The sequence below is a fragment of the Coturnix japonica genome, chromosome 14 (assembly GCF_001577835.2).
Source record: "Coturnix japonica isolate 7356 chromosome 14, Coturnix japonica 2.1, whole genome shotgun sequence".
Classification (NCBI taxonomy): domain Eukaryota; kingdom Metazoa; phylum Chordata; class Aves; order Galliformes; family Phasianidae; genus Coturnix; species Coturnix japonica.
In genome coordinates this window covers 12,738,224-12,759,624 of record NC_029529.1, presented here as the reverse complement: position 1 = coordinate 12,759,624, position 21,401 = coordinate 12,738,224, and the positions used below count along the sequence as shown (strand labels likewise).

Sequence of the window (21,401 nt, the reverse complement as noted above, 5' to 3'; positions counted from 1 at the left end):
GCCTGGAGTCACTGGTGCCATAGAAAGGTGGAGCAGTGGGGAGCAGCCTGGGTCTGGGGGAGGTGGAGGGGGCAGGTGTGAAAATCTGACCTGAGGTGTCTGGAGTTAGAAAGATTAAGGTGGAAACTGAGCTTGAGGAGGACAAGGGGGGGAAGACAGAATGGGATGTTGGGGGGGGGGGTGGTGGAAGGGACAGTGTTGTGTGAGGAGGCTGATTGCTTTGATATCCTTTGTTCCCTCTGGTTGGTTTTTTTGGTTGTTCACAGTTTTCAGTGTATTCACTGCTCTGAGGAGCACCAAAGCATTCCCAGGAACCAAAGCAGTGATGAAAGACGAAGCAAAATGAAGCCAATGGAGAGGGTGAGTTCTTCCTGCAGGGAATGGGTGAGTTCTTCCTGCAGGGACTATGGAGCACTCACGTGATTTTCAGATTTCTGTTACTTGTGCTGGGATGTTGTTGAGGACTCTGAAGATGCTGGTTCCATGTGCTGGGACATTAACACACAATACACTACTATATAATCAAAGTGACACAGGGGCTGTGTGAGAACGAGCTCTTGTTTTAGGCTCTGTGTTACCAGGCCCAAGGCACAGTGTGAGTTAAGGACAGGGAAATGTACATGAACTGCCGCTGTGAAGTGCTGAGCAGGTGGTTGGGTATTTTATTAGTGCTGCTCTTACTTAAGGGAGTGTTGTTCCACCTTCTGTTATTATTTGGTCATTAAACCAGTTAATATCAGTTCATTATATATACGGTTCCTTATTATTTGCGGTTGAATTTTTGGATTAAAAATATTTTCCTTCCAAACAGGTTGTGGTTTATTTCCTTTATTTGGCCACATTAACACTTAATAGCGGTGCACAAAAAGCTGAATCCAAATGACGGTCCAGAAGCAGCTGAGAGCTGTGCAGGGCAGCATTGGTCTGAATGGGCTGGTGCACAAATAAATCACTTGTGCCAGCGTTGCTGGGAGGAGGAAGAGGGGGCGGCATTTCTTCCATCAGCAGCCTCACTGCTCCTCATCTGAGAAACACTGATAAAGCTGCATCTGTAGGACAAGTGGAAACCAGGTGCTTTAAGGCAGTCCTCTCAGAGGGCACAAAATGCCAGATAAGCTGAACTGCAGCTTCTAAGGAACAGGCAAAAGAAACAAGGGAACAAAGGTGGGGTGTCGGTATTGTGCTTAGAATGCTGCTCTGAGAAACACCTGGAACTGATTACGGTAATGCTGTGTTGTAAAGAGAGGAAAATAGGCAGTAAAAGTATGTCTGTGTCATTCCAACTAAGCAAAAAAGCATGAAACCAGCTGTAATATGGAAGCAGAAGCTAAAGAGGAGTTTAGAAGAATAAGTTTAGGAACCGTGATGTGGACTATGTAGATTGCTCTGAAAGATTCAGATCTAAAAGAAATGAGTCTTTGGAGTACACTGAGTCAGACTTGTGCATTTGCCCACAGTACTGCTCGATTTGTTACCCTGTTCTAGCACTGAGAAGAATTAAAATCATGGTGCTGTGTAGAACTGTGGCTTTTCTTCCCTCTCCCATTTCAGCATGTCCTTAAGAACAGAGGTTATCCTCGTTTGCTGCAAGAAGCATCATGGACCTTGGCAGTTCCATACAAAGAACAGAGTTACCACCGAAGCCCCAGTGACTCCATCGCTAATAACTACAGTCCTACTGCACAGGACTTAAAGCTGAAGAATCTTCACAGACTGATGTCCTCTTCAGCAGCGAGAACATCATCAGGTCCAGCAGGGCGGAAGGCAGCTGCACCGTGTATCTGTATTTGAATCTGTTGGCTTAGCCTTGTTTGTTGTGTTCCTTGTCTGTCTGAGCATCATCTGGCAAAGTGACCCTTTCTGTCTGTGCACCTGGTAAGAATTTGTACTTTTCCCATTTTTTGGAACGGTGCATCCTATTGAACTGCTCTGAAATTCAAAAGAGTGGGGCAGAAAAGGTGACCTGTGCAGAGGGCTGGGTCGGCACTGACACTGCAGGGCTGAGCCCTGGACCTCAGCGAGGTTCCCCGCGTGCTTAGCTCTGATTTGCATCAGTGTTTGCAAAATATATACGTATGTTGTTTTCTTAACTGGTGCTTAAAGCTCTAAAAGATTCGGAGCCTGCCAGGAAGAGGCTCAAAACTGCTCCAGGAGGTCCAGGTGGTTCCGACAGGTAATGTTCTACTAATGGTGTAACAGCACACAGAATCACAGCCATTCTTGTCACTTGAGTTGTACTTTGGTTTTCTTTTGGCTTGGAGGATGCGATGTGCTTAGAGCGTGAGATGTTAAGCCTGTACAAAAAGGTGTGTGCTGATGTTCTACTGTGTTCTAAGCCAGCACCTTTCAGTTCTTCGTGGCAGAGTGCATTCAAGCCATCAGTGGGCTGGCAGTGCCCCCCTCTCACAGTAACGGACTCGACACCTGTGACTGTGCAGACCCAGCGGAGGCTGTTGGTGCAGTGAGGGGGAGGTGCTGTATTTCAGCAGTGATGGCAGCAGCTGTGGCTCAGCTCTGCTGCTGCAGATCTGTATGAGCGTGGCATGGAGCTCTTGTTAGTTGCTGGTGATGCAGAGCTAATGGTGGTGGCCGCACTGAAAAACGGTGTTTTGTAGGTGACAGTTTGCTCTATCAGATGGTGTTATTGTGCTCTTTGTATCTATTGCTGTTCCCATGGAAACGGAGTCATTACTTCTGGAGTGACCCACCTATATTTGCAAATGAGCCAATCTGAGCTTTGGGTGAGATTGTTAAGATTTTGGGAAGAGAACCACCTGAAGTCCTTCATCGTGGTCCACGTTTGTCCTCAGGGCAGCGGCGCATCATTTGATTTGAGCATCCACTGAAGGTTCCTTGCTCACCAGACCTGTGCTTTGTTTCAGAAGTACCGCGGGGCTGTGCAGTCTGGATCCCGTTTCTCTGTGTGTAGCTGCTCATGGGCCATTAGGTGCTGTGTGTCACGACCAGCCGCTGACTCCAGAAGAGCAGTTTGTTGTCATGCTCTCACATGAGGAGGAGATGAATAAGCGAGAAGAGTCACCTTCAGGAGATGACATAGAGGTATTTTCTGTTCATTTCCCTTTGGAAGGCAGGAGCAGCAGCACATAGACAGCATTATGTCAGTAAACTCCGTGTTAAATGGAGCTGAGAAAAGAACGCAGTGCCTGGGGTTTAGGAGATGCAGATAGGAATATTTAGCAAACTGCTGTTTAGTTTTGCTTCCCTTTAAACTGAGACAGGGGAGGTTCAGGTTGGATCTGAGGAGGAAGTTTTTCCCCCCGAGGGTGGTGACGCACTGTTCACAGGTTGCCCAAGGAGGCTGTGGATGCCCCATCCCTGCAGGCATTCAAGGCCAGGCGGGATGTGGCTCTGGGCAGCCTGGGCTGCTGGTTGGTGACCCTGCACACAGCAGGGGGTTGGAACTGGATGAGCATCATGGTCCTTTTCAGCCCAGGCCATTCTATGGTGATTCATTGTCTGCTGGACACTTCCTACAACAGGCATAACCTTTTACACATTGCTTTGTAGCGGTACTGGCACTATGTGCACAACGCGGTGCGGGAGGACATGCTGGCACCTCAGGATCAGGAAGTGATGAACGTAATTTTAAAGCTAATTCCAACTCCTATTCTTGCTAACCCCTGTCTGGAGAAGTTGCTTGTGGGTTTAAAAGTAGAGGTTAAGGAAGACTATCGTATCAGCCTCATGAAAGCCATTGGTAAGATTCATAATCTCATATTGATTTAGTGTATGTAAACTGTTGCACTTGGAAAGCAAATCTGCTTTCTGTTCTTAGCACGGTGGAGGGTTGTATGGGAAACCTGATCGCAGCCTGAACCTCTGATTAACCATCTGGGGCAAGTGATGGGTCAGCTGTGGGAGCACAGGTGAAGGTCATTCTGTTGTGCTCCCAGGAGGGGTGGAACTTGGCTGCACCTCCCCCAGATTTCACTTAAGGGCTGATGATTATTGTGCTGTATTTCACTGTAAGAACTTGCAAGTGACTGCATGGCAGTGCACAAGTTTGAAGTGAAGAATTCCGTGCTGTATGAACTATGGAGAGACCGTGTTGTCATCTGAAGGTATGACCGTGAATGCGATCTCACTTCAATACACGTCTGGTTTATTCTAGTTGATTACATCCTGATGGATCCAGCTGAGAGGCAGCGAGTCCTGATTGGAAGCACCCCGCGCCCTTTTCCCGTGAGAGTCATCCGGGCGCCCGTCCCATGGCACAGCTCTTACAAAGAGGCAAAAAGCTGGAATGAAAGCAGCCTGTTTGTTGTGAACCCACTGATGCACACCTTACATCAGCTCTGGCTTTCTGAGTAAGAAATCACAGTTAAACTGAGTATGTTCATTTTGAATGGCTTTGAATGCTGACTGATGCTGCAGAGCTCCAGAGGATGACAAAACCCGTCCTCTGTTTCCTGAAGGCTGTTTTATTTTCAGAGCCTGCAGGAATCTCGGCCTTGGAATGGTTGTTTCCTGCAGCCTCTGAATGTCAGTGAGGAGACTCAGTGCTGTGTCGTCCCCTGTCAGATAAAAACGTGTTGTCCCGAAGTTAAGGCTGGGTGCTCAGTAAATCAGTACTGTGGAATTCTCCCCGTTATTCCTGAGCTAAGGAAAGGAAAAGCTTCCAGCTCTGCTGTGATCCGGTCTGTTGCACGTGTCTGGAGCTGGACGTTGCTCTGGGGACTCTGGAAAACTGAGGCGTGTTTTCTGGGGGTGTTAAATAGGGCGGTTAGTAACCATGGCACCTCTATTTTACTATTTAAATGTTGATGAAATGTAGTTGTCGGGTTTTTTCTCCTCGAGGCTGCCCGGGGTCGGTGCTTTTCACCGTTAACGTGGGGCAGGAGCAGGAGGTGTCGTTCCGGGTGCTCTGTCTGCGTTCACTAAATCCAGATAAAATACAAGAAATAATCAGAACGTTTTAGCAAAAATTAACGGAAGTGGAAACCTGGAAAATGCCAAAGGAAACTTGCGAAGCTGCGCTTATGTTTGCAACTGCAAGGGACAACGGAGCAAACAGCCAAATGAAGGCTGCTCAGATGCACTCGCTGGACGAGTTGGCGGTGACTTGCGTAACCAACGAGGAACGACCTTCTAAGCACAGCTAACACCAGCCCTCCCGATGTTACCGCTGTGGGTGTTGGTCTGTTAATGGAGGTCCGTCCTTGAAGCGCTGTTCGCTCCCCGCAGGTTCAGCGGCGTCAGGTTTGTTCGCACCGCCGATCTCCGCGCTGGGGAGATGCCGCTGCCGCCCGCCGTGTTCGTGGACACGGTTCGCCGGCACTGCGAGGAAGCTCACGGCCTGCTCCGCAACAGGTCGGTGCCTGCGGCCGGATCGTGGGGCTGCACGGTTCGGTTTTGACTTACGACAAAAGTAGCAGAAAATTTAACCTGTGTAGAAGCGTTAGAGTCCTGATTTAGTGTAAATGAGAACGTGATTAATCAGTTTCCACTCCTACGGGTTTCATTTGCTGGATGAAGGTCCTTAGGTCCGTGTTCCAGATCCCCACGAGGTACAGTGCAGTGCGCGGTTCTCACTGAGTGCAGCAGTGAACAGCCCGTTCTGAGCCAGCGCCACGTTGCTGGCAGTGCACGACGCCCTTAGTTTGCAGGAGTGTTTCCCCGCAAGTCCCCGCGTGCTGAGGCAGCAGGAACCCTGTTCTTGGCGGATGGCACCGATGGTTCTAGAAGTTTCCGTGCTGTCTGTGCAATGGTTTGTGAAATGGACCCACCCAAAACCACGGGCCCATTCACTGCCGTCTGTGAGGAAGTCCAACCAATTAATATTTCAGAGTGTTAGAAATGCAGAGTGCTGCTGGGCAGTGCATGTCTGAATTTATTTTACAGCTTTGCACCCGTTTTACAGTGTATAATTGTAAAGGTAAATCAGCTTATTTATTCCCGTAGGTCTGGAATGAACTTGGAAGCTTTTGGACTATCGGTATTTCCTGCAGGGTGTGAATGTTTGCCCAATCTGACACTAACCCGCCTCATTTTGCTTTGGGGTGAACCTGCTCGATTCAGTTAACCCGTGCTGCTCACAAAGGAAACAGAGAAAAGAAGTCTGTGCTTAGACGTGTTTCCTTTTAAAAGCTGCTTCTAGCTTCAGCTCACGGAGAATCCTCATTAAGCCCTGACTGTGTCAAAGGGTGGCTGAGATGGCACCTGAAACAACGGGGAAAATGAGGCATAGGGGAAAGCACCTGGATGCTGGAAGAGCAGCTGGGACCATGAGGGTGCTCAGAGCAGAGCAATGAACTGACTGGGTGGGCAGGAAGCTGGGGGAAGGGAGGTGAAACCTGCCCTGTGTTCAGGAGTTGTGACCAGAACCGGCCTTTTCAGCATGGAAATCTGTGTAAAGAGGTGATGTGCTGGTAGGTGACTTGGTTCTGCCATCAGGATCTCAGAGCTCCCATTTAATGCTGATAATTTGTCACCAGTGTTTCATTTATTTCATATTCACTTAAACTGGTGTTAGGGACCTGTGATAACAAATGTTTTTTACCTTAAAAGGTGATGTTTCCCCAAACGGTGGCAGATGCAGTTTAGTCTGACATCTAGTTATCAATTCTTTGCTCGCTTTTTGGATTATGCTCATTCTTTGGGTGATTTCCAGCTTAGATTTCAAAGGAAGCCTGAGAAGCTTTTAAAAACTTTGATTGCATTGTTTTCCTTTAGGTGGATCCCAACTTGTGCATCCATTTTACGTGAGGAGAGAATGAAGTGGATTCAGTTTGCTCCTGGAAAAGGCTGCGATTCACCCCAGCAAATTGAGGGCTACTTCAGCTCAGTGGCGACTCTCATGTCGTTGCAGCTCCGCCAGATGGTTCTTGGCTCCTTGGAGGACCTTCTCAGGTTTTTCATGGTGCACGAGGTGTGTGCTGGGAGGGGCAGCTCTGCCGGCAGCTCCCAGGGTTTGTGGGGCTGGTGACTCACAGTCACAGGACGTAATGCCCTGGGAAGGCTGAAGCGCTCAGATAGCTTTAGCCTGACTGCAGTAGGGCTGAGCCCTTCAGAGCAACGTTCCTCCACAGTGGATGTTTTTTGAAGAGTGAAGAACTAATAGCACAGAAATAGGGATTTTGCAGGCCTGGGGTTATGATCAACTGGAACATTTTTCGACTCCATCACGAGCAGATGTGCATTTCTTAGTGGTGTTTTTCAGTTTTATTTGCCTTGACCTTGACCTGGCCAAAATGTTCCCATAAAGGTGCACAAAAACCCTCTTTCACATCAGAAGTGCACAGCTGCGCACATAATCCTTCACAGGGAGGACTTGAGTGCGGTGTCCCCGTCTATGCCAGATGAGTGCCCTGTATTATTTCAAGCAGTGCATTTAATTCTGATAATGAATGTCAGACTGCAAGAGATTCTGTTACAATTGATTTATTTGGCAATTTTCTTCCTTCTCCCCTAGGGTGGGAGTGATTTTGCAGAACCTTATCAGGAGATGCAGTTCTTTTTACCTCAAATACTGACTGTCGAACTCATTGTGGACGAACCCAAGATTATCTTTGAGCCGCCTTTGAAAGAATGTTGGGATTCCATCAGTCTGTGCTTCAGGGAGATCCTGCAAAGTGCTGAGGAGCTTCCAAAGGTACTGCATACATTGCAGCTCCTTATAACGTGCAATGCCAGTTAAAAGACGTGGTATAAAAGGTTACCAGTGAGGCAGAAAACTGTCATACGCACTGTGCCAGTGAGGGTCACATATAAGGATCTGTGTTCTGTGTTAACGCTCTCACATCATTTGCAATGATTCCCTTTAGGTAGAAAGAATTCTCTTTCCACAACTGAAGAGAGATGACCTCACTCTCAGCACAGTCAGACCGGAAGAACCGTTGTTTGCAGAGTATATAAAGAAACTCAAAGAGATCTTTGAGAGCAACGTGTTTGGTCCACAGAGGTTAGTTCTGTCCGCCGGCTCTTTTGCCCATCACATTCTCGTAGTCCTAACTACACCGGTCTATTTGACTCCAGCATTAAACAGTATGAGCCCATTTGTTTCTTGCTATAACAGAACTTCCCATTGGAGCTTGTTTGTTTTTGTCATCTCCTGTGTTCAAGGTATTTAAACACATACCGGAAATACAACCATCTTTTGAACAACAGTGCACGGCAAGATGTTACAGATTTCCTGAATGGGGCTCCATCCTTAGAAGCTTTAAGAGAGGTAATAACTGCTGTATGAACGCACAGCGACTGTCAGCAAACACATCATACCTGTAGCTCGCTCCAAAAGTAGTGCCTCCTCTCCCCATGGTAGTGCCTCTGTAGTTTCCCATGGAATCTACAACAGATACCAGTAGCACAGTAATGCTATTTGATAGAGCAATTGCTCAGCTACAAAACACTGCTTTTCAACAGTCACCACCATGAGCTGCATGGTGAGGCATTACTTCTGGAGCAGTCCTCGTGCATTGCTATTTTGAAGAGTTTCCATTCAGGTGCTTTGTTTTACCCTTGGGATCAGCTGGATATTCATCTCAATTTACATAGTCCCTTACTCCATAGGGCTGTGCAAAAATTTCAGCCCTGTTTCCTCACTGGTAATTAATTACTTGTTGTTTAGCATCTTTTGTCTGTGAGCTTGAAGGACAAACAACAAATCTATTGTTTTCCATTTGTAGAAGATCGACAGCTTAGCAGAACTGAAAAGGGAGATTGCTTCCCTGCGGGTCACTGTCCCTCTGGCCTTGTTCTGCCTGGATGCTGCGCAGCTGCACGAGGAACTCTGCGCTCGGACTCAGAATCTTCAAGAAACATTGATTGAATTTGAGGTGACGGAAAACAGGGAGATAAATAAAAGGTACGTGTTAATGTGTGCGATTGTTGCTTTCCATGTGCATTGCTGCTGTACGATTTGTGATGTATTAAATGATCAGTTTATTACGAATCAGTTCCTGTAAGCACAACAGAAAACTGATTTTGCAGGGTAAAATATAATCCTTAATAAGAGCATATCTGTTGTGTGTATTCAGCTGAATAACTGATGCTTAGAGGACAAACTTCACGAGCAGAAGTTTCCATCTCTCTTCACTTACTGACTCAGTAAGAAGCTCGTTTGTTTGTTTGTTGTTGTAGGATCTGTGGTGAATACAATGTCATTGCAAACACTATGAGCAAGCCGCCTCTGAACACAGCAGAGCTGGTGGAATTGGATGCCTACCTAAAGAAGTCCAGCCGAGTCACTGCTTCCAGACTGAGGCGGGACGTCTCTGAATTCACCCACAGGCTGCAGTTTCTCATGGACTATGCTGACCTTTCTGGTATGTTGCCATATAGAAACACTCCTGGTAGATCCTGGGCTCTGTGTGGGTAAACGGTACGTCTTCTGGAATGGAGATGAAGGGCGGCTCACTGCGGGCTGCCTGAGCCCTGCAGAGGTACCGTGAGCAGAGGGTGCCGAACAAGCAGAAAAATATGAGGATGGAAACATCAACTCATAGTCGTGGTGCTGTAGCTCTTGTGACTTCGTTAGTATTTACCTGTTCTGGAATAGCAGTGATGTAAACATTGTTTTATGCACTTTGTGGAGGTGTAATCTACATATTTAGATTGGAATAATCTGATACTTCAGTTGGACTCGAATTTCGTTTAACAGAATATGTATTCTGGCAAGCTCTTAGTGATTTCTCTGTCTAGTTAATGTCTAGAAGTCTACCTTGTTCACTTGATTTTAGAGTTTTGCTAACAGTTTTCCTTGTTTTAACAAAAAATTCATTATACAGCAAAGGTAATTCAGCCAGCAGCTTGAAATACTGCGTAGGAGCTCCATTCCTAACTCAGTTATTCCTGAATGCAGTCTTGTCGTCTTCTGATTCTACTTCCCACTCTGTTAGGCCATTGCTTAAAGGGTGGATTCTTCAAGATGTCTGTATATGTGATTTTCTCCTTCTAGATCGTGACATAGACCTGAATAGCGTGGTTCTCCATTGGCCCGATCGGCTCGAGGAGATGTTTGATAACTGCAGGGATGAGCAGAGCAGCAGGAGGGAGCGTGCAGAGCTGGCCTTGCAGGAAAGGTGCGATGTGATGTTATGTTCCATGGGGTATTTCTGAAGGAAGAGAACACCTCGTCATCAGTAAAAGAGAATTACAAATAGGTACAACTTGGAGGGCAGCTCGGAAAATAAGAGAAACCTGCTTGGAAATAGGATGGAAATTGCTTATGAAATGCTGACCAGAGTAAATGAGAACATATTTTAAAAGATCTGAAAGTAGAAACAAAGGATATTGCTGGAATGGCTGGGTCCTGTTAAGTATGTAGCTCTGCCTTGGTGCACCAATTGGCTCAGTGTTATGGATGGCTTTTTCACGTTGTGCCTTTCTGTTTGCATTGCTCCTTTATCTCCTTTAGGCAGTACAGGTAGTAAAGGTAAGTGAGCTGGGTTGGGTCAGTTGGGAGATTTGAAAATGAGCTTGGAATTGAAGCGTGTAGTATTGATGCAACTGATGAATGGGCTTTGATTGGAGTCTCTGCTTTGTACCGGTCCAGGGACCATGTTTCATTTGACAGCATTTGTTGTAATTCATAAAGTAGCTGCAGCCTGGAAAGGGGCAGAGCAGAGCACCATGTCAGCTCCGCTGTCTTCACCTCAGGTGTTCGCAGTTTGATGAAACTCTTGAAGGTTATGACAGAGAAGTAGAAAGCTACAAGAAGCGAGAAGTGATGACTGTAGACGATATCATGAACAACACCGAGATACTGAAGGAGTTAAATAAGAATCTGGATGAAGCAGTGGCTGAACTTGAGGTGAGTACTGTCTGGTGGTGGGTTCCAGTGTTACAGGGTGAGCAAATGGTCTTCAGGGTTCTAGACGTACATTGTCAAGCTGGCTTAATGATTCCCAAATTCAGGAACACGCGGCCACGGTTTCTTATCCCCACAGACAGTATGGCTGCGGAGCTGCAAAGTGTGCTCTGGGGAGGAGAAATGCTTATCAGGTTCTTTAAGTCGAATAACTGTATTGGCAGCAGCAGCAGAGTGCTGTCCATGGGAAACCCTGCTTTGGACAGAGGTGGTGGGAGGATGCTGGGGGGGAGGTGCTGTTTTCCCTGAGTCTGTGCTGTTGGGATTTTTTTGGTAACATATAATAGGAATCCTTGATAGAAGATTTTTAATACTTTATTTATTTTTTAATTAAAGGCAATAAATAAAGAAGAGGAGTTACTTGGGAAGGAGAAGAGTTTCTTTCCTTTGCTGCAGCTTACAATCACCAAGAAGCAGCCCATCGAGCAGCTCTGGATGACAGCACATGATTTTCATACCAAGTCTGAGGAGTGGATGCACGGTGAGGCACTGAGGAGACGTGCTGTTAGGCAGAGGCTGGGAGGGCTGCCTGGTTCTTGTGAGACAGCAGTTCTGAAGGGAGAAGCGTTGGGATCCAGCACCAAAATAAAACTGTCGGTGTGGACCTTGCAGTGATATGGAGGAAACAAAACGTGATTGATTTCCGGTTAGCAGGAGGTTGCCAGAAGTGCCTGTAAATGTTCCACCCCGAATTGCTCACGCTGTTCGTTTTATGTTGCTGCGTTCAGGATCTCTCCAGAAATTGGATGCTGATGAAATCAATGAAGAAGTCGGCAACATGTGGAGGGTGATGTACAAACTCAGCAAGACTTTTGCAGAGCTGCCCATGCTGAAGCGCTTAGCAGAAAGCACCAAGTACAAACTCGACAAGTTTAAGCAGCATCTTCCTGTCCTGTCCCTTGTCTGCAATCGCGGGATGAAGGAGCGGCACTGGGAGCAGGTACTGCAGGCTCTGCCCTGGGCTGGTGGTGCTGCTGCACGTGCTGGGGCCGGTTCTGTGTGCTGCCACCACGGGATGCTGTGTTCTCTTGCCTTGTGGGTCGGGTTCTGAAATCTCCAATGGCACAGATCTGAGCTCCTTTGCAGCAATAATTTGTGGTAGAAGAGGGGTGGGATGGTTTTGGGAGCACTGCTCAGCGTTTAGTTCTTGCAGTTTGATAAACCTCTTACACACTGGTAACAGACAGCACTTCTTTTTTTTCAGATCAGTGAGGTTGTGGGACGCGAAGTCAGGCTCACTGAAACCACTACCCTTGAAAACATGCTGGAACTGGGAGTCTCAGAATACACCGAGCAGTAAGGAGCTTACTCTGCTTTTTTGTTTCCTTCTTTTAGGCAGCTGCTATTCCAGATGCTGGATAACAAGTTCTAGTTTTAATCCTTTGGCGTGTTAAGAACTTCCATGTTTTCAGAGCTGTATTTTAACAAAGCCCGATGGAGCTGGCAGATGTCCTTGTGGAACCAAGCTGACACAAAATGCTTGTGTTCCCAAAGCACTTAATTTCCATATTCAGAATTTTCTGCCTGTATTGGTATCTAAAGTAATACTGATTTCTCTACCTGGTGAGCTTGGAGCATCGATATTCCCTGAGATAAGAATCTGTGTTACTACCGAGAAATCCACGTAAGAGTTAGCAGCTCTTTGGCTGCAGAAGCATTTCAAAGTTATGTTTCGTTTCAACTTAGGCTGGAACCCATCGGAGCAGCTGCAAGTAAGGAATATTCTTTAGAGAAATCAATAGAGAAGATGAAATCAGAGTGGGTCAGCGTGCAGTTCGGTCTGTCGAAATACAGAGATACTGTGAGTAAATGTGAACTCCGCGTATGCATTATTGAGAATAATTATTTTCGAGGGGGGTCTTAAAGGTCCTTCCCAGCCCAAACCATTCCATGATTCTGTGAAAAGGTGATTATAATCACTAGCATCCCGGGCTAGCTTCTCACTTGCAACACCAGTCTATCCCTTGACCTTTGAAATAGTGATGCACAGTAGAGAGATCGTATCTGCAGTTGTGCTTTGGGCTTGCTCAGTGCCTTGCCCTCATAGAATGGGGTGGCATGAAGCTGAATGAGCATGAGGTTGAGAAGCAGTGAAAAGGAGCAGCTGTAGTTACCTTAAAATGTGTTTACAGAACCACAGCATCCTGTCAGCAGTTGATGACATCCAGCTTTTACTGGATGATCACATTGTTAAGACTCAGACGATGTGTGGCTCTCCCTTCATCAAACCAATAGAAGCCGAATGCCGGGTAAGAAAAACCTGCTTTGGTTGGGCTTGTGTGTCATGACATGGTTTCTGTAAGTGCTTTCATGTGTTTTGGCATGATAAGAAGTTGTATAGTTTGAAGGGATCTCATTCATATTTTTCTCCAAGAACTCTGAACTGATGGTTTCCAGACAAAGGTGTGCAAAGCCTTGTAGGAAACTGTAGTCTTCTCCACAACCTCTGCCAGTGCTAAAGTTGTGCTCTGTGCCCTCTCCATGAGGACAGTGACAATCTGCAGCGTAGAACAGGAGAAATGCAGCTTCCCTTCCCCACGACTGAGAAGCAGCTTTGTACAAATACTTGAAAGGCTTCTTGCTTCTTTGGCCTGCATGTTTATTTTGCAGGTGTGGGTATGTTTTGCATTAAGACATGCAGTGTCCTCTCACTTGATTGTGAGCTGCAGATCCGCATCAGCCAAATAACTCCCGTGAGGAAAACTGCCTTGAAGAAACTGGCAGCATGAACCGTAGCCCCATATTCCTCCAGATCTGAGTCAGGGAACTTTTCTTGTGACCTAATCAATTAAAGAGAAGCAGACATAGAAGGCCCTTGGGAGCTGCTGCCAAGGGAGAAGTCTTTCATCAGACTGGTGGTGCTGAGCAGACTGTGTGTGGGGTGGAGGCCTGCCGTGATGGTGCGGTGTCGCTCTCGGGATGTTCAGGCTTTTTTCAGCAGGGCTCTTATAGTGGGTCTGTCAGGGGAAGCTCCTCCAGTAGCATTTTTCCAAAGTCATCTCCCAAAAAACCACGCCTGAGATCTACTGTCACTCTTATAATCAGTCTACACTCTCGAGTGGCTGCTCATAAGTCTTACGTGTTAAATGTTTTCAATGCAGGCTTGGGAAGCAAAGCTGAATTTAATGCAAAGTATTATAGATAACTGGTTGAAATGTCAGGCGACGTGGATGTATTTGGAACCAATCTTTAGTTCAGAAGACATTATAGCTCAAATGCCAGAGGAAGGCAGGAAGTTTGGTGTTGTGGATGTATACTGGAAGGACATCATGGCACAAGCGGTAAGTGCTAACATTTACAGTGTGCGTTGCTATGCGTATCCAGTAACATCAATATTGCTGCTAAGATGAACCTGCTGGGTTTTACAGTTGTCTTTCTGGTCACAGGAAGGTCTGAAGTCTGGTGTTGCAGTAAAAGGGCTTTGAGATTTCCCTAGAGGGTGTTGGGAGTGATGTAGAGCTCCAGTGGTATTTTGATTTTAAATCTTAATGTACAAACATTTAGTGAATGTTCACCAATTTGTCCTGTATTTGTTCTTATACAGGTGAAAGACACAAGGGTGCTTGTGGCAACTGAGCAACCCAAGATGTTAGACAGACTGCTGGAAGCAAACACTCTCTTAGAAGACATTCAAAAGGGATTGAATCTTTACTTGGAAAAGAAGAGATTGTTTTTCCCAAGGTAAATTAATTAATTGGGCCTAAGGGTCCGTAGGCTCTTTCAAACAATTTCTGCTGAGCTGTCAGGTCATTTCATAAGCACGTGTGGCTCCCAGTGCCACGGAACAGAAGACAAAGCTCTGTTCTTCTTTCCAGACTTTCACCAGTTTTTCTCTGCTCGAGCTGATTTTGCAGTGCCAGGGGCAGGTGGAGGTGGGAAGAAGTCTGCCTGCCATCACTTCCAGCAATGGTTAGAAACACTTTGTCTCTCACAGGGCATTTCTGAGGCAAGCTGCTACTTTGCCATGGCTGTTGTGGGGCTCTGTCTCTGCCTTACCTTCCTTGGCTGTGCAGAGATGTGTAGTAGGTATGGCTAACACACGGTTCTGTGTTTTAGCGGGTCTTTGGCTGCACTGATGCATCTGCTCTTCCCAGAGTTTTACGCAGGTTTGAGAAACCATCTTCTTCCTCCACTGCATGAAAGGAAACTTGTGCTGAAATTCTGACCAAAACAACCGTTATAAGTTATATAACGTTAACAATAACTTAAAAGAAAGGGTCCAAGATAATTTCTCCTCAGTTGTATTGACATTATAAGCAGCAATGAACACAATTTGTCTTGCAGACAGTGTATGTTTAATGACAGTTTTAGTGTCTGGAATGTTCACATTGATTAGCTGTATTTTTCTGACAGATTCTTTTTCCTGTCTAACGATGAGCTGCTGGAAATACTCTCTGAAACAAAGGATCCCCTTCGAGTGCAGCCACATCTGAAGAAGTGTTTTGAGGGAATTGCTCAGCTCGAGTTCACCGAGGATTTGGAGATTCTCGGCATGATCAGCTCGGAGAAGGAAGTGGTTCCTTTCATTGATAAACTCTATCCCAAGAATGCAAAAGTAATTCTTTTTCCTACTGTGGTATCAAATGTATGCTGTGCCTAAGTTCCGTGTTTTGGGGGAATTAAATTGAAAACATGTAGAATGAGATCATGAAGGGTGTGTTGGGATAGAAAACAAAAGGAATTCCTGCAAAAAGGAGTGAAGTGAAACAGCCTGGTAAACTCCTCGGGGTGCTTCCCTGCCTCTTGCACACAGACTGCTCAGGAGTCTCAGCTGTTGCTAAAACTAGTGGTAATTCACAAGACAATTTGTACAATCATAATGCCGTGCTCTGAGTGTGAGGTTCTTCCAAAATTGCTGGAGGTGAAATCAGTTCATCACAATTCCACTGTTTGTGGCAGTCTTCAAATTTGTAAGCTCTGAAAAGTATCTGGGTAGTTGGACTGGAAGGTCTCAGGGGTCTTTTCTAACTGGGGTGATTCTGTCTCCTTCCCTTTGTTCTCAACCTGAAGATATGAAGGTGAATTACTGAATGGTAACCAAAAAGAAATGAGAGGGGGGGAATGTTGTGAGGTCCGTATGCCACCTCAATCTTCCAGGAATTAAATACCCTGTGTTAAGATGACTGAGCTTATCAAACTGTGCCAGCTGGCACCTGCAGTTGTCGTGTATGGGTAGCCCTGTGTGTTGATTCAGCTGGATTCTCTGCAGTCAGTCAATTAACCTGCCTAAAGGCAGCGTTCAGCTGCAGAAGTGCCTGTCAGAATCTGCACAGTCTCTGGCTACCTTTTCTCCTCCTAAATGGGAGAAAAGTCTACTAGAATTTGATGTATTTCTGAGGGTTTGCTCTTTAAGAAGAACATCATCAGTGAATGTTTATTGACTTGATTGCTTTTCCTACTTGAAGGGCATGGTAGAAAAATGGCTTTTGCAAGTTGAGGAAATGATGCTGGCCAGTGTAAGACAAGTTATTCAAGATGGCATAGGAGGATACGTCAAGGTAAGTGATCCTGGATTATAACACAAAATAAGTTTCACAAGCAGCCATATGTGAACATGTTGATCCCATTCTTCTTAGCCAGGGCAGCCTGTTTGAAGGTAAGGGGAATCTAGCTCTGCTTGTTCAGTAGTACACGTGAAGTTTTAGTTCTCATGTTCTTGAGGAAAAAGCAGCAAAACTTTCCATGCAAGATCTCGTTTATTTTCAGTGTTAGACAAAAGAAACTGGGGAAAATACTTATTACAGTTCTGTGGTCAGGTGTGTTTACGTGACTTTGAAATGGATCTTTATGTTTAAGGTTCCTCGAAAAGCTTGGGTGCTGCAGTGGCCTGGGCAGGTGGTGATTTGTGTTTCAACCATTTACTGGACAGAAGCCGTATCTGAGGCTATAACAAAAGGAACCTTACAAGTAAGGATTTTCTTCTGCTGTTGCCTTAATCGGAGTTTAGTGCTTATCAATAAAATCTCTGTGTAACCAAGAATGTGATCTGTCAGGAACACACAACGGCTTATTCCTGCATCATGCATTATTTTCTGTTTCCTTCTGTGTTCAATCACAGCAGGGCCTTGCTCTCATTGACTCTGCATCTTCAGCAGCTCTGCAGGAGGAAATGATGTTACTGTTGTATAAAACATGCCTGCGTTCTGTTTCTATGACAGGATTTCTTGGAGGAGAGCAATCGGCAGATTGGGGACATTGTTGACTTGGTGAGAGGAAAGCTGTCCACTGGAGCCCGGCTGACTCTTGGAGCTCTTACTGTCATCGATGTGCACGGTAAATATGTCTTGTTCCATATGGGGCAGTGCTGCTCTACTTTGGTAAACTGCTGGAGAGAGGCAGCTCCAGTTCTTCCTCCACCAAACAGATCATGACAGAAGATGTGTTAGAGGAAAGTAATCACTTTCTTTGGCTAATTCCCAGGAGATGGAAATCAGTTGTAGTGTCTAGAGTGGAGCACTGATAAGGGCTCAAGGACCTGAAGCAGCCTCTGTAAGCTGTCTCAGCACTCTCCCAATGGCCCTCTGTATTTCTTATGGCAGCAGGGTGAAGGGAGGGGAGCTGCTCACACTCCTGCTGGGGAGCAGCAGGCGGCATTCTCTCACTTTGCCAGCATTTCCACTGCTTGAAATGAGCAAAACAGCCTTTACTGAGTTGTTGCGTCATGGTGGAGGTTGCTCGGCTGTGCACAGCTCTGCCTCCATTAGAGCTGGCGCTGGGATCTGGATCAGGTGGAGCTGAGTCCCTGTACAAAACAGCTGGAGATTTCTTTCTGGCATGAAATTTGTCCTGCTGCTCTGAATGTTGCCTTACCTTTATGTGTATGTAAGGAGATGCTATTTTACTTACACACTGCTTTAAGTAAACAGAGCTAGTAGAAGCGTTTGGATTTTTAAAACAATCTGTCCTTTACTCTGCAGCTCGTGATGTGGTTGAAAAATTGGTTGAAGAGAAAATCACAGACCTGAATGACTTCCAGTGGATTTCTCAGCTGAGATACTACTGGGAAGGGGAGGATGTGATGGTACGAATGATTACAACAGAAGCCAAATACGGATATGAATATCTGGGCAATTCTTCACGTCTGGTTATAACGCCGCTAACAGACCGGTGTTACAGGTGAGCTGTGTGGTTTAGTGCTGGAAATGTGAAGAGCTGTGCAGTAGCACTGGTGAGTTTATTCCTGTAAAGTTGGGCATACAGGTGAGTTGTGCCTGCCTGCACACGATGAGCAGCTACAGAGCCGTTCACTGATGCCTGACTGCTGGTAGGGGGGTGACTCTTCCACTGCTGGCTTGCACAAGGCTGAAGTGGAAATACTTCATCCTCCAAGGGTGTTTGGGTCTTCACTTCCAGTGTACCTTGGAGGTGTGGTGATCTCAGCTGGTGATTTTAGATTTTGAGATTTAAAGAGACCTCTTGATAGTTACCTCCAGGCCAATATATAGAGAGGTTGTAAAAATGTTACTTGGGCACAGAGCGGTTTTTAGCTCAATGTCACATACAAGCTGCAGCTAAATGCTGACATTATTGCCTAGGCCAGCAAACACTCCCTGTTCGGCCATGCACAGCAGTAGGGAAAAGGTGGTGGGCCTGCTGCGTTGCCTGCAAACAGAGGTCATCTCCAGCAGGTAGTGCAAGTAGTGCAAGCAGTGAGCAAGCAGTGCAAGCAGTGAGCAAGCAGTGAGCAAGCAGTGCAAGCAGTGCAAGCAGTGAGCAAGCAGGCTCATCCAGACTTAGCAATTGCTTTTGGTGGCTGAGTCCTTGAATGGACTGTAAAAGGAAGAGGTCACTCCGCTGTTAGCAGGGATGTTGTTTTTAGTATGAATATCACTTGGAAAGCACGGTCAGTTCCACATTTGGGGAAACGACCTTTGTGCTTTTTCAGCCTTCTTTAAAGACTGATGTTGTTCATAAAGCCAGCTTCAAGTTATTGCCACAGGGAGCACCACGTCTTTATGCAAACGCTGCCACTTTCCCTGTGGTTCTGCATGTTTGATCGTGCAATTGAGGATATTCAGACTGGGTGCATGTAATAAAAGTCCTCAACATTCCTTGCAGGCCAGGAGGGTGACTGTAAGCTCCTGCTTTGGGAGTCAGCTGTGAGATGATAGCAGGTTGCTAGGTCAAAATGCAGAGTACACATAAATCACTGCCAAGGGAACCTGTGTGGGAAGACAATGGTCCAGTCCTTCAGAGACGAGTTGCCGTTAATGATTACTGTTTCTAATGGCTGTGCTCTTCTTCATGTAGGACATTAATGGGTGCCTTGAAATTAAATCTTGGTGGTGCTCCAGAAGGACCTGCTGGGACGGGCAAAACAGAAACAACTAAGGATCTGGCAAAAGCACTAGCTAAACAGGTACTGAAATGCAGTTGGTTTGGTTTGGGTTTTGGTTTGTGTATGGATTTGTAGGTATTTCTTGCTGTGCTGTTCTTAATCAAGCATTGTTTGTTCTCTGCCAGTTCAAACTTTGTTCAAAGAAGCAGTTGGTAAAAACATGGCATTTAGGATTGTGTCTATATGACATCATTGTGACATTGTATACATTGTATGACATCCAGAATTGGTAATAATCCCTCCCTGGCTTAGATGCTAAGAATTTCATAGTGGGCTTGGTATTAACCCTGAGAGGTGCTGTCTCTGTCTTCTGTTGTAGTGTGTGGTCTTCAACTGCTCGGATGGTCTGGATTACAAGGCGATGGGCAAGTTCTTCAAAGGTCTGGCACAGTCTGGGGCATGGGCCTGCTTTGATGAATTCAATCGGATTGAGGTAATTTTTTAACTCAGACAAGTAATATGGAGAGTTTTGAGACTCAAGAAGTTTCAGGTTGGTACGCCTCATGTTGGGAAGCTCTCACCCAGAGGACTGCAGGAGACTGCCATAGAAATATATCTAAACCTTTGTACTTCTGATGTTTTCCAATCCACTCTGCCTTATTAGGTTGAAGTATTGTCTGTGGTCGCCCAGCAAATACTTAGCATACAGCAAGCTATTGTCCGTAAAGTCAAAACGTTCATCTTTGAAGGCACTGAGATCTCTCTCAATCCCACCTGCGCCGTGTTCATCACAATGAATCCTGGCTATGCCGGCCGGGCTGAGCTGCCTGATAATCTGAAGGTAACCCCGGGATTCTGATTTCTTGTAGAAATTAAACAGAATTTGCAGCTTCTCATCTATTTCAATAAGAAAAGCAAGACAGAAATCAAGTAATACAATGATTTAACTTGTTCTGCTGTGCTGTTCATGTATAATCGCAGGGCTGTACAAAGTGCACAGACAGGTCTCTGCACAGTCAGCCTGATAACAGTTTGCAGCTTTAGTTGTGCATTTACTGAATGGAAATGCTCCTGGTATGCAATGAATTGGAGTTCCAGACCCCGATTTGATTTCATTATAGCAACTTCCTGAGGAACTGAGACGGATGGGGTTCTTCTTCCAGCCTTGGCACACGTTCTTCACGTGACCTCATGCAAGATGTTAACCACGCCATGTGATAGCAAGTCTGTTAGAAAAGAGAGGCGAATTATGTCTTCTGTTTTGGTCTGTTAATAGTTCTTTAGAATTACGACTCTTTCTAAATGTTTGTTCCTACAATGCTTAGCATGGAACTCTAGGTAAGATGGCAGTTCTAGTCATGATTCCAATGCAATCTTGTTTATTTCAGATGATTCCTAAAGGAATGAACAAATAACATGATGGTTACAAATTCACAAACCACAGAGATACCATTCTTACAAAATGAGCACAGCTTACTACCAAATCCTGCAGTGTGAGCTTAAATATTCTTTTCTTCTTCTAGGCATTGTTTCGAACAGTTGCCATGATGGTACCAGATTATTCTTTGATTGGAGAAATTTCACTTTATTCCATGGGGTTTTTGGACTCTCGAAGGTAAGGCTTGCTGAATTTTCCACCTTGATTGAGTCTAAAGACATCCTTCCTCTGTAAGGCACGTGTGTGTGTATCTTTAAAGCATAACATTCTGGAAAGGTCGTCTTGTTTGGTTTCTCCAGAAGGTACCGTTCGATCCCCAGCGTTATTGCCAGTCCTCATTTATCACCTCATGTTGACATATACAGATCTCTGCACAGAACCACTTGCAAATGCTGCTTAGGTGAATTGCTGAGTGGCACACACGTTCTCTTGCCCATCACAATGTACATTTCTGCTTCCAAGGCATCTTACCAGTATTCCTGGTTGGTGGGTCTGCATATTCACAGTCACTGCAGTGATGTTGATGCTGAAGTTATTTTCGTGGCATGGTGAGACGTTTTCCTTCTCCACGTGCTGTTTTAATTCCCACAGTCTTGCCCAGAAGATCGTCGCCACGTACCGCCTGTGCTCGGAGCAGCTCTCGTCTCAGCACCACTACGACTACGGCATGCGTGCTGTTAAGTCTGTGCTGACAGCAGCGGGAAACTTGAAGCTCAAGTACCCAGATGAGAATGAGAGCGTGCTGCTGCTGCGCGCGCTGATGGACGTGAACCTCGCCAAGTTCCTGGCACAGGACGTGCCCCTGTTTCAGGTGAGCTGTCACGTGGCCGTGGTTCTCTATGGTCGTTTCCTGATGA

At 45.9% G+C, this 21,401-nt stretch overlaps 1 protein-coding gene across 3 annotated transcripts in view; it reads left to right on the top strand.

Moving 5' to 3' along the window:
* Positions 1-21,401, top strand: part of DNAH3 (dynein axonemal heavy chain 3) — a 47,979-nt gene that overhangs the window by 1,018 nt on the left and 25,560 nt on the right. The window contains exons 2-33 of one of the 3 annotated variants that reach the window (XM_032447622.1): positions 267-360; positions 1,552-1,783; positions 2,104-2,173; positions 2,883-3,060; positions 3,529-3,718; positions 4,133-4,328; positions 5,206-5,331; positions 6,694-6,889; positions 7,433-7,612; positions 7,785-7,921; positions 8,083-8,188; positions 8,646-8,824; positions 9,100-9,284; positions 9,917-10,040; positions 10,618-10,771; positions 11,165-11,309; positions 11,557-11,768; positions 12,033-12,124; positions 12,515-12,629; positions 12,961-13,077; positions 13,930-14,109; positions 14,373-14,509; positions 15,182-15,383; positions 16,234-16,326; positions 16,625-16,735; positions 16,987-17,101; positions 17,746-17,944; positions 19,079-19,187; positions 19,486-19,599; positions 19,771-19,947; positions 20,630-20,721; positions 21,136-21,355. In XM_032447622.1, coding sequence (XP_032303513.1) covers positions 343-360; positions 1,552-1,783; positions 2,104-2,173; positions 2,883-3,060; positions 3,529-3,718; positions 4,133-4,328; positions 5,206-5,331; positions 6,694-6,889; positions 7,433-7,612; positions 7,785-7,921; positions 8,083-8,188; positions 8,646-8,824; positions 9,100-9,284; positions 9,917-10,040; positions 10,618-10,771; positions 11,165-11,309; positions 11,557-11,768; positions 12,033-12,124; positions 12,515-12,629; positions 12,961-13,077; positions 13,930-14,109; positions 14,373-14,509; positions 15,182-15,383; positions 16,234-16,326; positions 16,625-16,735; positions 16,987-17,101; positions 17,746-17,944; positions 19,079-19,187; positions 19,486-19,599; positions 19,771-19,947; positions 20,630-20,721; positions 21,136-21,355 — 4,701 coding nt within the window. In that variant the 5' untranslated portion in view covers positions 267-342. Of the gene's footprint in view, positions 1-266; positions 385-1,551; positions 1,784-2,103; positions 2,174-2,882; positions 3,061-3,528; positions 3,719-4,132; positions 4,329-5,205; positions 5,332-6,693; positions 6,890-7,432; positions 7,613-7,784; positions 7,922-8,082; positions 8,189-8,645; positions 8,825-9,099; positions 9,285-9,916; positions 10,041-10,617; positions 10,772-11,164; positions 11,310-11,556; positions 11,769-12,032; positions 12,125-12,514; positions 12,630-12,960; positions 13,078-13,929; positions 14,110-14,372; positions 14,510-15,181; positions 15,384-16,233; positions 16,327-16,624; positions 16,736-16,986; positions 17,102-17,745; positions 17,945-19,078; positions 19,188-19,485; positions 19,600-19,770; positions 19,948-20,629; positions 20,722-21,135; positions 21,356-21,401 lie in introns of all 3 variants that reach the window. The other 2 variants (XM_015877459.2, XM_032447621.1) reach the window with 2 other exon arrangements.